General features: G+C 44.4%; 1 protein-coding gene across 1 annotated transcript in view; it reads left to right on the top strand.

Moving 5' to 3' along the window:
* Positions 1 to 14,461, top strand: part of LOC140066149 (uncharacterized) — a 77,538-nt gene that overhangs the window by 21,461 nt on the left and 41,616 nt on the right. Inside the window, exons 3-4 of the mRNA XM_072113689.1 lie at positions 2,102 to 2,228; positions 5,192 to 5,272. Of these exons, the coding sequence (XP_071969790.1) occupies positions 2,102 to 2,228; positions 5,192 to 5,272 (208 nt within the window). The remainder of the gene's footprint in view (positions 1 to 2,101; positions 2,229 to 5,191; positions 5,273 to 14,461) is intronic.

The following is a 14,461-nucleotide window of genomic DNA, read 5'->3' as shown; positions in this document are numbered from 1 at the left end:
CAGTAAGGGACATTGTCTCTCCCACACTAGTATAAGAGTGCAGGCTGCAGCAGTAGGGGGGAGCACAGGACAGAGAAGACACTCAGAGCACTTCCTGCTCTTCTCTCTTTTCTGTCCCCTGACTCCCTCCTCCCCTCACCTCTGTTCCGTCTCCTCCAGCAGATAGTGTCATGCAGCAAAAGCTTCCTCTGTGAGAGGAGCTGCTTCCTCTGCACCTGAGGTGGTAGGGGACCCCTAGGAGCCACTGTCAGCACTTCCCTGGTACACAGAGGCACGGGAATTGTGGGCGGGGCCTCATCAATGAGTGAAGGAAGCGGAGGACCCTGACTGTACTGAGCTGTGCAGCAGCTTTTACTCCACCTGCAGCGCTGCACAGCACAGTTGACAGTTGACAATCTGTGGCTCCACACTAATGTTGCTCTCTATTGAGCCTGCTACCTCCTACTGACTAATGCCTAGCCAGGACATCCCATGGTCATGATTATTTTATCATGACACGTCCTGGCTCAGACTGGCTGCTCTTTGCCGACATCAGTGACCTGCATGATGCCGCCCTCATTGACCACCAGAGGGCGCCGCCTGAGACGAAAGTCTCAACTCGCCTCATGGGTGGTGCGCCCCTGCTAGTTACAGACGGACCTCTCTGTCCACTGTGACCTCTGGTGAAGCTCTCTGGATGCTCTACTATAGTCCCAGGCTGCAATGATCAGCTGTAAGGTGTCTGTGATGAAGTTGCTGCGTAATCTGTGTGCACTATAAACATAAAGGTATTATTATGATTATTATTATTGATAATCCTTGTACCTGTCATAAGAAACTAGCCTAAAAAACTACGACCAGTTTGTTTTCTAGCAGCTTTACACCTTACAGGTTATGTTTTTTCATAACCCAGCGTGATTCCATCAGCCAGAAAATCAACTTTGAAGTGAAAGGTAAACTGGTTGTATAAAGTCAAGGAGGCAGAGAGTTTAACACTGAAGTCAAGCTCTCCCTGCCTCTGAATGCCTCCTCTCGTGGCTTACATCATGCATCGGACTTCAGGAGATCTGGTTATCAATGTCTCTGGGTGAAAGACCATCAATTACAGTGAAGGCGGCTTTCTGAGACAGGAAAAGCTTGAATTCAGTGTTGAACTCTCCGCCTCCTCGACTTTATACAACAAATTTACACTTACTTCAAAGTTGTTTTTCTGGATGATGCCACCACCCTGGACCATGAAAGAAAGATCATCTGGAAGGTGTTTAGCTGCTTGACAACTTACTGGTAGTGGTTTATTAGGTTCCCTTTAAGGACAAACCTTGTATGTAACCCAGGGACTGCCTGTATGAGGGAGAAAATTAAATATGAATGAGGAATAACACAAAGGACACACAAATAGTCTGCCTAATAGATGAAAATAAGGTCTTTTTTTCCAGTTTAGACATTTTGGAAATCTGTTGTCCAAGTTGAGAATCCAAAAGGCTTCCCTTAAAAACTGTTTCTTGTCACCAAAGAAGGAAAAATATGTTTGGCCTTGGGTTTATTGTTAATGATGTACCTAATGTGGGAAACAGTAAAGCTTGAAAAAGAAATATCCAATGGAGTTTGGAACGCGTCACTGGGGATCATATACTTACCCGGTCCAGTCGCGATCCAGCGGCGCGTTCTCCGACGTGGATTCGGGTTCTGCCGGGATTCACTGAGGTGGTGCGCCCGATATCCAGCAGGTGTCGCTGCTGTGCTGAGGTCCGCCGGAGTTCACCTTCTTCTTCCCGGTGCATGTAAGTGCTGATCTTGCGACACAAATCGTTTGTTAAATTACACGTTTTTTCCGAATCCGTCGAGTTGTCCGACGGCCATGCCCCCTCGATTTCTGTACCGTGAAAGCCAGTGCCGATGCACCAAAATCCGATCGCGTGCACCAAAATCCTGGGGCAATTCAGCGCAAATCGGAAATAGGCGGGAAACCCAATGAAAGTGCGCGATTCGGACACCTTAGTACTGCTGACTGCCGGTCATAGAGTGCAGACATCGGTGGTGCTTTAGTCATAGATTGGATACAGCCAGCGATGTAGGGTGCGTGTTCAATGAACTAGGGCTGAACTACTGTCTTTTTTTCTAGCTTGTACCGAGGCTTCAAAGCAAATGAATACAGCATCTCTGAACGATTACTTTGAGTCTTACGAGACAAGTGGAGAAGGACCCAAAGGAAAAGCTCATGGCAAGAACAGCAAAGCATCAAATGGGAAGTATGTACTATAAGATGCTAGCAGTATCAGTATGCAAGGTGATTACCTGAGTATTCATGAAATGGAGGAATGAATCCTCTACTCACTGAAGTTGTCTCCTGTTAATCACCCTTTGACCCCTGTATGAGGATGTGCTTTTTGCTTCAGGGAAGCCACCAGGTTGCTTCCTCTTGAAGTATTCGCCATTCAGTGCCAGCAAACTCCATCAAGAGATGCAGAAACAGGCAGTTAGGGGACACAAGCCAAGCTCAAGGTATGCAGAGTCCAGGTAGAGGTCAGAGTATTTTGCACAGGGTCTATACAATAATCAGGCAAAAGTCAGGGCAGCGAGAGTAGGTTAAGAATTGTCTAACTCAAACATTACTCAGTCATGCGCACATTGAGAAGAAGCAAACACACTTGTAGAACAAGAGATACAATATTATCTAGGCACCATCCCCCTGTGTATGTATTGTGGGGAATTGTTCTGGTAGTTGCAGGAAGCAGTGACACACGCAGGTTTAAAGTCCAATTTAAGTGTTTATTCACACTTGCAAAACAGAACACAAATTCTGCCTTGGCTTAGGCACATGCAAAAACATTATAAAAGTAACTCCTGCCCGGCTAGGCGCTGTCTAATACATTTGGAGGACCCTAGCTATCCGGGTACCAGGCTGCCTGGCACACGCTCTTGGCCAGCAGCAAGACAGGAGACCCTCAGTTACCTTTGCTGTGAGAATGCAATCTCGCTTTCAGCTCTCCAGGTAGGGCCTCTCCTACTGCTTCTGGCCTGCAGACTAAATCAGGCCCTAACGAGACCTGTGACCCACACCTGTGGGCTATACAAAAGCCCAGGACCGAAGCCCGGGTGGAGTAGGAGTCCCACTACCAGCCTACCCCTACTCCATAATAAGCAGGCCCAGTACGGACATTACCAATGTGTCCATGTTAGCTAGGCCAACACAGACAAAACAGACTATTCCTGCTTATCATGTCTGCATTAACCCTTGGGTTACTGCAGACAAACCCAGGGCTTTTACCACACACCCTTCATCTGCCTGTAGGACAGATAGCGGTTTTCCCAAATGACACCTCTCACTTTCTCACAGTATATACGGTCGGTATGGAAAGTATTCCGACCCCTGTACATTTTTCACTCTTTGTTTCATTGCAATCAAGTTATACAAAGTTCTTTTTTGCTCATTAATGTACACGCCCCATCTAGACAGACAAAAACAGAAATGTAGATATTGCTGAACAAGAAAAACTGAAATATAACATGGTGATAAGTATTCAGCCCCTTTGCTCAGTGTTGAGTAGAAGCACCTCTTGAGCTGGTGCAGCCAGGAGTCTTCTTAGGAATGATGCTACAAGTCTTACACATCTGGATTTGGGGATCCTCTGCCTCTTCCTTGCAGATCCTCTCCAGTTCCCTTAGGTTGGATGGTGAACGTTGGTGCCATTTTCTCTTCAGAGATTGGGTTTAGGTCCGGGCTCTGGCTGGGCCAGTCAGGAATGGTCACAGAGATGTTCTGAAGCCTCTGCTTTGTTATTTTAGCTGTGTGCTTAGGGGCATTGTCTTGTTGGAAGGTAAACCTCCGGCCCAATCTGAGGTCCAGAGCACTCTGGAAGAGGTCTTCATCCAGGATATCTCTGTACTTGGCTGCATTCATCTTTCCTTCAATTGCAAACAGTAGTCTTGTCACGGCAGCTGAAAAACATCCCCATAGCTTGATGCTTCCACTCTTTACCTCTTTCACCAAGGCTCTCCTCACACGATTGCTTAGTTTGGCTGGGTTGTGGTCATTCCAAACATCTTCTACTTAAGGATTATGGAGGTCACTGTTCTCTTAGGAACCTTGAGTGCTGCATAAATACTTTTGTAACCTGGATCAGATCTATGCCTTGCCTCGGGGCGGTGGTTTTTATTTTTCTGCATGAAAGGGGGCCCCTATTTAAAATGCCCCCTTTTCCAGAAACCTGTGTAAAGGGGGGCGGGGGCAATGAAAATCTTCATGACTTACTCATTTGTTAACACAACACCATAGCCTGCCCACAAAGTAGAATACCCTATATTATAGGGAATTATAATTTGAGGGCACACTGAGGTGTGTGGTTAGTAGCTGGTAAGTCATGGGAATGAAAACTTTTGATTCACATCCTTTCCTTCACACAAGCTTTTTTAATGGGGACCAACAGAAAAAGTGCCATTAAACTAGGTGCAACCATTAAGGGTGATCATTATATAGGTAGGGTCTATATAATGAACACCCTTAGTGGCCGCACCTAGTTTTTATGTCCCCTTTTCTGTTGGCAGCCATTTAAAATGCCCCATTTCCTTTTGTGCCCTATTTATATGACTACTTTTCTCTAGCCCCCTACTTTTAATTTCCACCCCTTTTCGGAGCCCCTTTCCTGTTGCATCTATGATGTTCCCTTTCTTGTAGTCCTCATGCTTATGATGCACCTTTTTCTGTTAAATCCCCAACCTCACCCACCCTCCTTCTTTCCTTTTCTCCTATGGTAGAAGCAATAAGGGGGCACTAGCTACTTATCCGCATTGTTATAAGGACTAATAAGCACTAGTAATGTATCGGGGTCACCATTACTGTAAGGCAGCACTATTACCATCTGGACCAACTGTTTGGCACTTTTGTGAGGGCTTCATTATAGCTCTCATTGAATCCCCAATGAATGGAATAACGGGCTGTCCAATGATTTCTCTATGTAATTTGAGAATAGTCAAATAGTCATTTATTTCATGAGTCCTTAGAAGTAAATAAGTAGCATAGCATTTCCATTCTTTTGTAGTTCAATGGCCCCTTTCTCGTAGGAACCGCTAATTAGCAAATTGTCCTTGGCTGGAATAGCCCTTTAATGGGCGACAGAATAGGAAGGTTGTGTAGAGTGTGAAGTATAGGTAGAGAAGGTACTTTTAAAGTAGGGAGGTAAAGCTGTCTTTGCATTAAAATCTGCACCCATAGGTGGTGGCTGGACCTGATAAAAGCCTGGGCACAATGGAATCGAAACAAGAATACGAACTCCAATCAGAAAACAATTTTCCGGTGGGTATCTGGATGTAACAGCACTGTATAGACTTGTATGGTCTACAAAGTGTCCATTTACTGTAGAATTGATATCTGCCAGTATATTCTCACTGTATGTGATCTCAGTATGATGGCTATTCACTGACCAGGCAGTCCCCGGGTTACGTACAAGGTTTTTGTTCTTAAGTTGAATTTGTATGTAAGTCGGAACTGTATATTTTATAGTTGTGACCCCAGCCAAAATTTTTTTGGTCTTTGTGACGATTGAATTTTAAAAATGTTGGGTTGTCAGAAGAACCAGGATGAATAATAAATCTTAATTACTGACAACTGTAATAACTCCTACAGCTGATTATTGGAGCCTGGAAATAAAGTACAGTATATTACCAATTACCAGAGGTCCGTTTGTAACTAGGGGTCGTCTGTGAGTCGGGTGTTCTTAAGTAAAGGACCACCTGTATATGGTTAAATTGATCTCAATATCCAGGCTATTTCTTATTAACAAGATTACAAAGTAATGAGTGAAGTGGCACTCACTAGGTCAGAACCTATGTACAGGGCCGATCCTAGTCTTATTGCTGCCTCAGGCGAAAATTAAAATGCTGCCCCCTCCTTAACCTGCTGACGATCCTGATCCCGGCTATATTCTGCTGACTCCATCCTCCATGCAGCACATCTCCACACTGCGCCACTAAAAATACTACACCAATACTCCTAAATACCATATACTCACAACACAACGGACCACACTGTTTTCCACATATAAAACATCCACGGTGTGACCTAATGTATTAGAATAACTTCTACTCCCCTGAATAAATTAATATATAATACCTTTACTAAATTAATACGTATATGCAGGGTTTCATAAATTTATTATGCCATATCTGCTGGGCCCCTCCCTGGGTATTAGTACTGTATTTGTAAACGCAATACAAATGCAACTTGTGACCGCACTCTTAAATACCGTCCGCTGCTAATTTATTTCAAGGCCTCAATATACAGATCTGTCAATTAAATTATATACAACATCCATAGTTTAGTTAAAATAGGACCCTATATTCCCTACCTAGTTTACAGCCACTCTCTAATTTAATTATAGTTTGATTGAATACAATTTCAATATACAGCCCCCCCCTATTCAAAATTAATCAAAATGTCTACCCTCAATTACAGATGATCCACCCCCAGGAATAATTCTATAAAGTCCCATATACAGGTTCACCCCCACCCCCACCCTGGCCCTGTCACGATCCAGCGGAGCATTCTCTGTGGAGGATTCGGGTCTTCCGGCAATTCACTAAGGTCGTGCGCCCGATGTCCACCAGGTGTCGCTGCTGCGCTGAAGTCCGTCAGAGTTCACTGGAGTTCACTATCCATTGCTGGGTGCAGGTAAGCGCGAGTCAAGCGACGCTTTTTAAAAAAAAATACAGCGGTTTTTCCGAATCCATCGGGTTTTCTGACGGCCACGCCCCCCGATTTCCATTGCGTGTATGCCGGCGCCGATGCGCCACAATCCGATCGCATGCACCAAAAACCCGGGGCAATTCAGGGAAAATTGGCGAAAAACTGTAATATTCGGGTAACCCGATGGAAAAACGCGATTCGGGCCCTTGGTAAATGACCCTCACTGTCCTTATATGCAGATCCCCCAAGTTTTATAATATATCCCCCATTCTCCCATATAAAGATCCTCCAGTGTAATTATATGCAATATACCACATACAGTCCCCATCTCTACCAATTTAGTTAAATGCAGCCCTCCTCCTCCAGCTTAATTAAAATTCTGTCCCATATTAGGATTCCCTATGTATAATTAGTTCAATTTGCCTCCTATATACAGATCCTTCGATTCTGGTATATTGTACAGCCCCCAAATAATGTGACCATCAGTAAAATAATAAAAGTTTACTTACCTTTCCTTTCAGTGCTTCTGGCCTCAGTGCAGAGATGCAGTCCTTCAACATATATTACGTGGCGATGCAAACAGATGGAACTGTGTTGTTCAGTTCTGTCTATCATTTGATTCTGTCTATTATTTGATTATCATTCTGCTGCCTCCCTAAGGGCGCTGGGATCTGCCGCCTGAGGCAAGATTTTCATCTTGCCCTGTGGCAGATGCGGCCCTGCTTGTGTAGCAAACCCCTGCACTACTGCTCAAATAGAAATACATGTAACACATAGAGAATGCAGGCACTAAGGGTGTGCAGTAAATTGTGAAAATCATCTTTCTTGCTGTAAATCCTTCTGTAACCACAAATTGTAATTTAATAGCATAAGAATAAGGGAAACGCTATTCATATTGTGCTTACACACATATAATAACCTAAATGTCACAAACTAAAATACATGACATGCAAGTCAATCTGTATGGAATCAAGGGGGCTTATTCTTAACCTCTCTCAGATCGCCCACTGACTTTAGACATCAGCGGGTGCAGGTCCAAAGTCTGCAGTGACAGCTTTAGACACCGCTGCAATTTTCTACTACTCCTGCGCTAGCCGCTGGAGCAGGACCAAATCTCCGGGTGTCAGAGACACTCGGAGACCCTAGGGAGAAGCGGTTTTATTACCACTTCTCCCTTCTCCACTCCTCAGAGCATTGCACTGAAGTAATGCGATGCACGAAGTAACAGAGCCAGCACTCTAATTAGACCCAGTCCAGCTCTGATCAGCACCGCCATTAACAGGTGGTAGTTAGATGCCCAAGTTAAAGGGCAAAACTTGCAAAAGAAAAGGAATAAAGTAATATATTTTAGTTAATAGTCCGCAGTTAATATAATTAGTATAAGCACACAGCGGGATATGTCTGTGCCATACGTTGTAAGGACATGTTAAAATCCCCTCTGATGTGCCCTTTCAACATAAAGGCATAAAGCGTAATGTGAACCTAGCCTAAGCTGCGAATAACCTAGAACAAAGGCTCTTTTCCCATACATCATCTGGAGTTGTAAGTTGAAACATCTTTTATGCTTGTATATTGGATATATGCTTGAGACAACCATGTCTTATTACTATACACTGGGTACTGCTGACACTTGTATTGACACTTGACACAAAGGGGCACATTTACTAAGGGTACGAATCGCGTTTTTCCGCCGAATTGCCCCGGGTTTTTGGCGCACACAATCGGATTGTGTTGCATCAGCGCCAGCTTGCATACAACGAAGACTGGCTGTACTAATGCCTAAACCCCGCTTAAAATACACCAATCCCACAACCACAAAAAAGGAAAACACCAGACACCGTATTGGATTAAAAAAGGTGGGGGTCGGCCACAGCTTTATTGCTAACAGAAATCAAATCACAGACCTGTGATGAAATCCAGATCCTTTGCCCAAATTCTCCTTGCATGCCGGGCCCCGCCTCCGCGGGGGCATGTCCTAGTTGGTCTGTCAGGTGATTTGGGCTAAACCGAGAGGGTCAAAATTACACCACAGGCCCAAGCTGTGACTACCAACAAACTCCAAACATTAAAATAACAATAAACAAATAACATAAACTTGTAATACAAAATACAAAAATACAAAAAACTAGGGAGGGTGGGCGGGAGTCTCTTGAGCACGGAGTAGTCCAAAGAGGAACAGCGGGCCACTGCCCCCAGTGGCCAAAATGGCAACCAATCGGTGGCCCGGGTTAAAGGGCAGCAGGAGGGGCTGCGCTCCTACTGTATGGAGCACAGCCAGTCCTGCAGCCCCCCGGCTTAAACAGCCTGCGGGCTAGGCAAAACGGGGGGGTGGCCATCGGAAAACCTGACGGATTCGGAAAAATCACGCTATTTTTTTTTTAAAAAAGTGTCGCTTGACACACACTTACATAGGATGGTGAACTCCAGCGGACCCCGAGGGCCCTCTGCGCAGCAGCGACATCTGATGGACATCGGGCGCACGACCTTAGTGAATCACCGGAAGACCCGAATCCTCGTTGGAGAACGTGCCGCTGGATCGCGACAGGACCAGGTAAGTAAATGTGCCCCAAAGTGTTGTAAATGCAGTTTTTCAAGACATCTGATATAACTGTGTATGAAATATAAATCCTCACACTGACACCTTTGGATATCCATTATTGCTGATACTTGCAGCACTGCAATTGCACTTAACAAAAAGTGATGTAATTACAGTCTTAAAGGAAATCTACCACCAGGATGAAGGATTGTAAACCAAGCACACTGACATACTGGTGTGGGCACCCTCTGGCAGGATCCACTCTTCTCTTATACCCTTTTTTTTTTTTTTTTACAAAAAAAAGGCTTTTTTGGGCTGAGGGTCTTTGGGCTCCAAAATGTGAAATGAAACCTGAAGCCCCTCAGGCTCATTTGCATAATTTTAATTTTAGAGCATAGATGGTTCTGGGATTCCGATGAGAGATAAAGCTGTGGCCTGCAGGGGGAAGAGGAGCACCGGAGGTGAGTACCGTGGACTGGACCAGGTATTCCACGGCCCGGTTTTGGGCCGCGGCCTGGCGGTTGAAGACCGCTGCCTTAAAAGATTGTAAACGAAGCCCAGTGACATACTGATGTGCGCCCCCTCTGGCAGGATCCACTCTTCTTTAAACGGGGAATTCCCACTAAGACAAGTTTTTTAGATGTACTCAGGATAACAAAATGACACATTCTCTAATTCACTGACAAAAATACAGCATTTCACAGATATAATTCCAACCTGTCTCTATCAGTCCAGCTGTACACAACTTCAGTATTTTCATTATTATTTTCATTGGGCTGTGGACATTTCATCAGTAGGAGGCAGCTCCCCTGGGGACATTTTATGCTGGGGAAATTTTATGGGGGAGCACAGCTGGGGGCATTTCATTGGGGGAGGCACTGCTGAGGGCATTTCATTGGGGGAAGCACTGCTGGGGACATTACATTGGGGGAAGCACTGCTCGGGGCATTTCATTGGGGGAAGCACTGCCTGGGGCATTTCATTGGGGGAGCATTGCTGGAGGCATTTCATTGGGGGGAGCACTTTTGAGGGCATTTCATTGGGGGCTCTGCTGAAGACATTCCATTAATGGCGGGGAGGCTGCTGTGGACATTTTATTAGTAAAGGGAGGCCGCTGCTGGACATGATGTTAGTGCGGGGAGGCCACTGCTGGACATGTTATTAGTGAGGAGAGGCTGCTGGATATGTTATTAATGAAGGGAGGTCACTGCTGGACATGTTATTAGTGAGGGGAGGCCGCTGCTGGACATGTTATTAGTGAGAGGAGGCCACTGCTGTACATGTTGCTAGTGAGGGGAGGCCGCTGCTGGACATGTTATTAGTGAGGAGAGGCTGCTGCTGGACATGTTACTAGTGAGGGGAGGCCGCTGCTGGACATGTTGGACATACCTGGTTGATCCAGCCAGTAGTATATGCTTGTTTTAAAGATTAAGCCATGCATGTCTAAGTACTGACTATTCTTTACGGTGAAACTGCGAATGGCTCATTAAATCAGTTATGGTTCCTTTGATCGTTCAGGTTAAGTGGGTCCAGTAGTTTATGTATCCTATTGTGGCAACAATACCATAGGATACCGAAAATAGTGTAATTGAGCATGTTATGTCCTGGCATGGGGACCTTTTCATAAATAATAATTAACAGGTACCAGGACTTAACTAGCGTTGTTACGTTTATGTTGGTTGTCTATTTGGAGACAGTTTGTCTCCTTTTTTAAAATGGATTTATTAAAAGTTATTTTTTAGATGTTTCTACTTTTCTGTGATTTTTTATTTTTTTTTGGACATGTTATTAGCAAAGGGGAGGCCACTGCTGGACATGTTATTAGTGAAGGGAAGCTGCTGCTGGACATGTTAATTAGTGAAGGGAGGCCACTGCTGGACATGTTATTAGTGAGGAGAGGCCACTGCTGGACATATCATAAGTGAAGGAAAGACTCTGCTGGATATGTTATTAGTGAAGGGAGGTCACTGCTGGACATGTTAGTAGTGAAAGGAGGCCACTGCTGGACAAGTAATAAGTGAGGAGAGGCCAATGCTGGATATGTTATTAGTGAGGAGAGACCACTGCCGGACATGTTATTAGTGAGGGGAGGCCGCTGCTGGACATGTTATTAGTGAGGAGAGGCCACTGCTGGACATGTTATTAGTGAGAGGGGGCCACTGCTGGACATGTTATTAGTGAGGGGAGGTCACTGCTGGACATGTTATTAGTGAGGGGAGGCCACTGCTGGGACATGTTATTAGTGAGGGGAAGCTGCTGCTGGACATTTTATTAGTGAGGGGAAGCCACTGCTGGACATGTTATTAGTGAGAGGGGGCCACTGCTGGACATGTTATTAATGAGAGGGGGCCGCTGCTGGACATGTTATTAGTAAGGGGGAGGCTGCTGCTGGACATGTTAATAGTGATGGGAGCTGCTGGGACATTTTTTTTAGTGAGGGGGGGTCTGCTGCTGGGACATGTTATTAATTTGGGACATTTTATTAATGAGGGGAGGCTGCTGGACATTTTAAAGAGTAGAAGCTCCTTTTCCCAACTTAGGCCTATACTCCAGGCCTAGTTTTTCAATTTTTTTGGTGGTAAAATTAGGTACCTCCATTCACACTCAAGTCGGCTCTTTTCTCACAGGGTGTGGGGGTTGCGATAGAAAAGGGGGTATTATAATGTCCCTTTTTCTGTAGCCATTTTCTTATTAAGACATTGAAAGGGGGCAACAGAAAAAGGGGCACTATAGAGGAGGGCTACAGAAAAAAGGGCAGCTGCAGGAAAGGGGGCATTTTGGGCCAGGGACTGCAGGAAATGGCACATTATATGGATTGGGGTTAGATATGGACTATTTGCGGCGGACACAATTTTATTTTCCAGGCACCATGTTAAAAGGGTTACCCATCTCAGTCCCTGTTAAAAAATTTTGTTGTAGCCGGTCCCAGATACAAAAAGGTTGGGGAACACTGCTTTAAGGGACACCTGATATCATTGTGAATGATATCTCATTGTGAATGATATCTCATTGTGAATGAAGTGGTAATGCACATACCAATACCATTGGATATGTGAGCTAACAACTAGTACTTGACAAGTAATTGACTAGTTTTTAGAGCCCTGTCAACCGGTTTCTTTTAAGTATAAGCCCCCTTGGATCCTTGCATTATCAGATTGCAAATATTGTGACATTTAGGTCATTATACGTGTATTAGAACAATATACAGTGGCGTAACGATAGCCGTAGCAGCCGTAGCGCTTGCTACGGGGCCCGGGCGGCACAGGGGCCCGGGATGAACAGCCAAGACAAAACTTCTAAATGCTTACTGGGATGATGGGACCGCCATTGGACAATAATATGAGCCCCTGTGCCGTCCCTCTGTCCGCCCACCTCATCTGTGTGCCGACTGACTTGCCTCATTTGTGGCCATTCAGCCCGCCCACTTCTTTAAGCGCGACCGCCCCGACGGCACCAGCAGCGGCGGCATGGCATGGCCACTTCTTCTAGGCTGGCCCCGCCTGTTCTCTCCGCGGCCGCGTTCGCCAGCCCCAGTCTGTGTGTGGCTGCACGGCCAGCCTACTCCTTCTGCAGCCTAGTGTCTTCACGGCCCCCCGGGACGGTCCACTTCTTCTGCGCAGGGCCTAGTCCATTCGCGGCTGCCTGGCCGGCCCAACCTTCCGCTCCATCTGCGCCTGGTTGACTGAAAGGTTTACCGCGTCCGCGATCGCGATCGCGCAGCCGGCATACCTTCGCAGCTTCCCGAAGACACAGCCTTCCACTGCACAGCAGCCGGTCTTCAGGAAATGTAAGTAAGTCCATATGTATATATGTATAGATTGCTGTGTGTATGTATGTGCTGTGTGTATGTATGTGCTGTGTGTTATTATGTATGTGTGTATGTGCTGTATGTATGTGTATATGCTATGTGTATGTGCTGTGTGTATGTGCTGTATGTATGTGTGTATGTGCTATATGTATGTATGTGTGTATGTGCTGTATGTATGTGTATGTGCTGTATGTATATGCTATGTGTACGTGCTGTGTGTATGTGCTGTATGTATGTGTGTATGTGCTGTATGTATGTGTATGTGCTGTATGTATATGCTATGTGTATGTGCTGTGTGTATGTGCTGTATGTATGTGTGTATGTGCTATATGTATGTATGTGTGTATGTGCTGTATGTATGTGTATGTGCTGTATGTATATGCTATGTGTATGTGCTATGTGTATGTGCTGTATGTATGTGTGTATGTGCTATATGTATGTATGTGTGTATGTGCTGTACAGTATATACTTTATGTATGTGTGTATATGCTGTATGTGTGTACAGTATATACTGTATGTGTGTGTACAGTATATACTGTATGTATGTGTGTATATTCTGTATATGCCATATGTATTTGTGTATATATTGCATGTATATGCAGTATGTGTGTATGTGTATACTGTGTGTATGTGTATAAACTGTATGTAGACACATGCATATAAATATTTATATGTATATGGTGTATGTGTGTATCTGCTGTATACACTGTATATATGTGTGTATATGCTGTATGTATATGCATTGTGTGTATACACTATATATACTGTATGTGTGTATATGCTGCATATAGATTCAGTATGTGTATATGGTGTTTTTATACTACATGTGTGTGTGTATACAGTGTATACACAGTGGGTGTATACCATATGTAAAAGAATGTGTTGTATTTATGTATATAAATAGTATGTATGAAACTTTGATGTATATATACTGTATGTATATACAGTTTGAGTTTGTATATACTGTATATGTTAGTGTATAAATATATATATATGAACATAAACTTGTGCATATGAGTGTATACGTATGTATGTGTGTACGAGTATATAAAAGTGAGTGTAGAATGTTATGTGTGTGGTGTATTTAAGTGTATAAATGTGTGTGATAGTATAAACGTGTGTGTATGCATGAATATTTATTTAGCGGGAGGGGGCCCCATGCAGAAATCTGCTATGGGGCCCTGACTCTCCTAGTTACGCCACTGACAATATAAACAGCTTTTCAATCTTATTCTTTTGCTATTAAATTAGAAGTTGCTGTCACACAAGGTTTTATAGCAATAAAGATGATTTTCATAATGTATAGCACACCCTTTATGCTTGCTTTCTTTACATGTTACAGCATGATGATATTATCTAGACAATATATAGCTGTAATACAAACGTGCTTGCCTGTTATAGATATTGTATTGACTTAGTTTACTAAAAGCAAAAAAAATTATGGACATGTGGACCA

The sequence above is a fragment of the Engystomops pustulosus genome, chromosome 6 (genome assembly GCF_040894005.1).
Source record: "Engystomops pustulosus chromosome 6, aEngPut4.maternal, whole genome shotgun sequence".
In the NCBI taxonomy this organism is placed as follows: Eukaryota; Metazoa; Chordata; class Amphibia; order Anura; family Leptodactylidae; genus Engystomops; species Engystomops pustulosus.
Note: the sequence above shows the minus strand (reverse complement) of the source record. Positions and strands in the feature narration are given on the sequence as shown.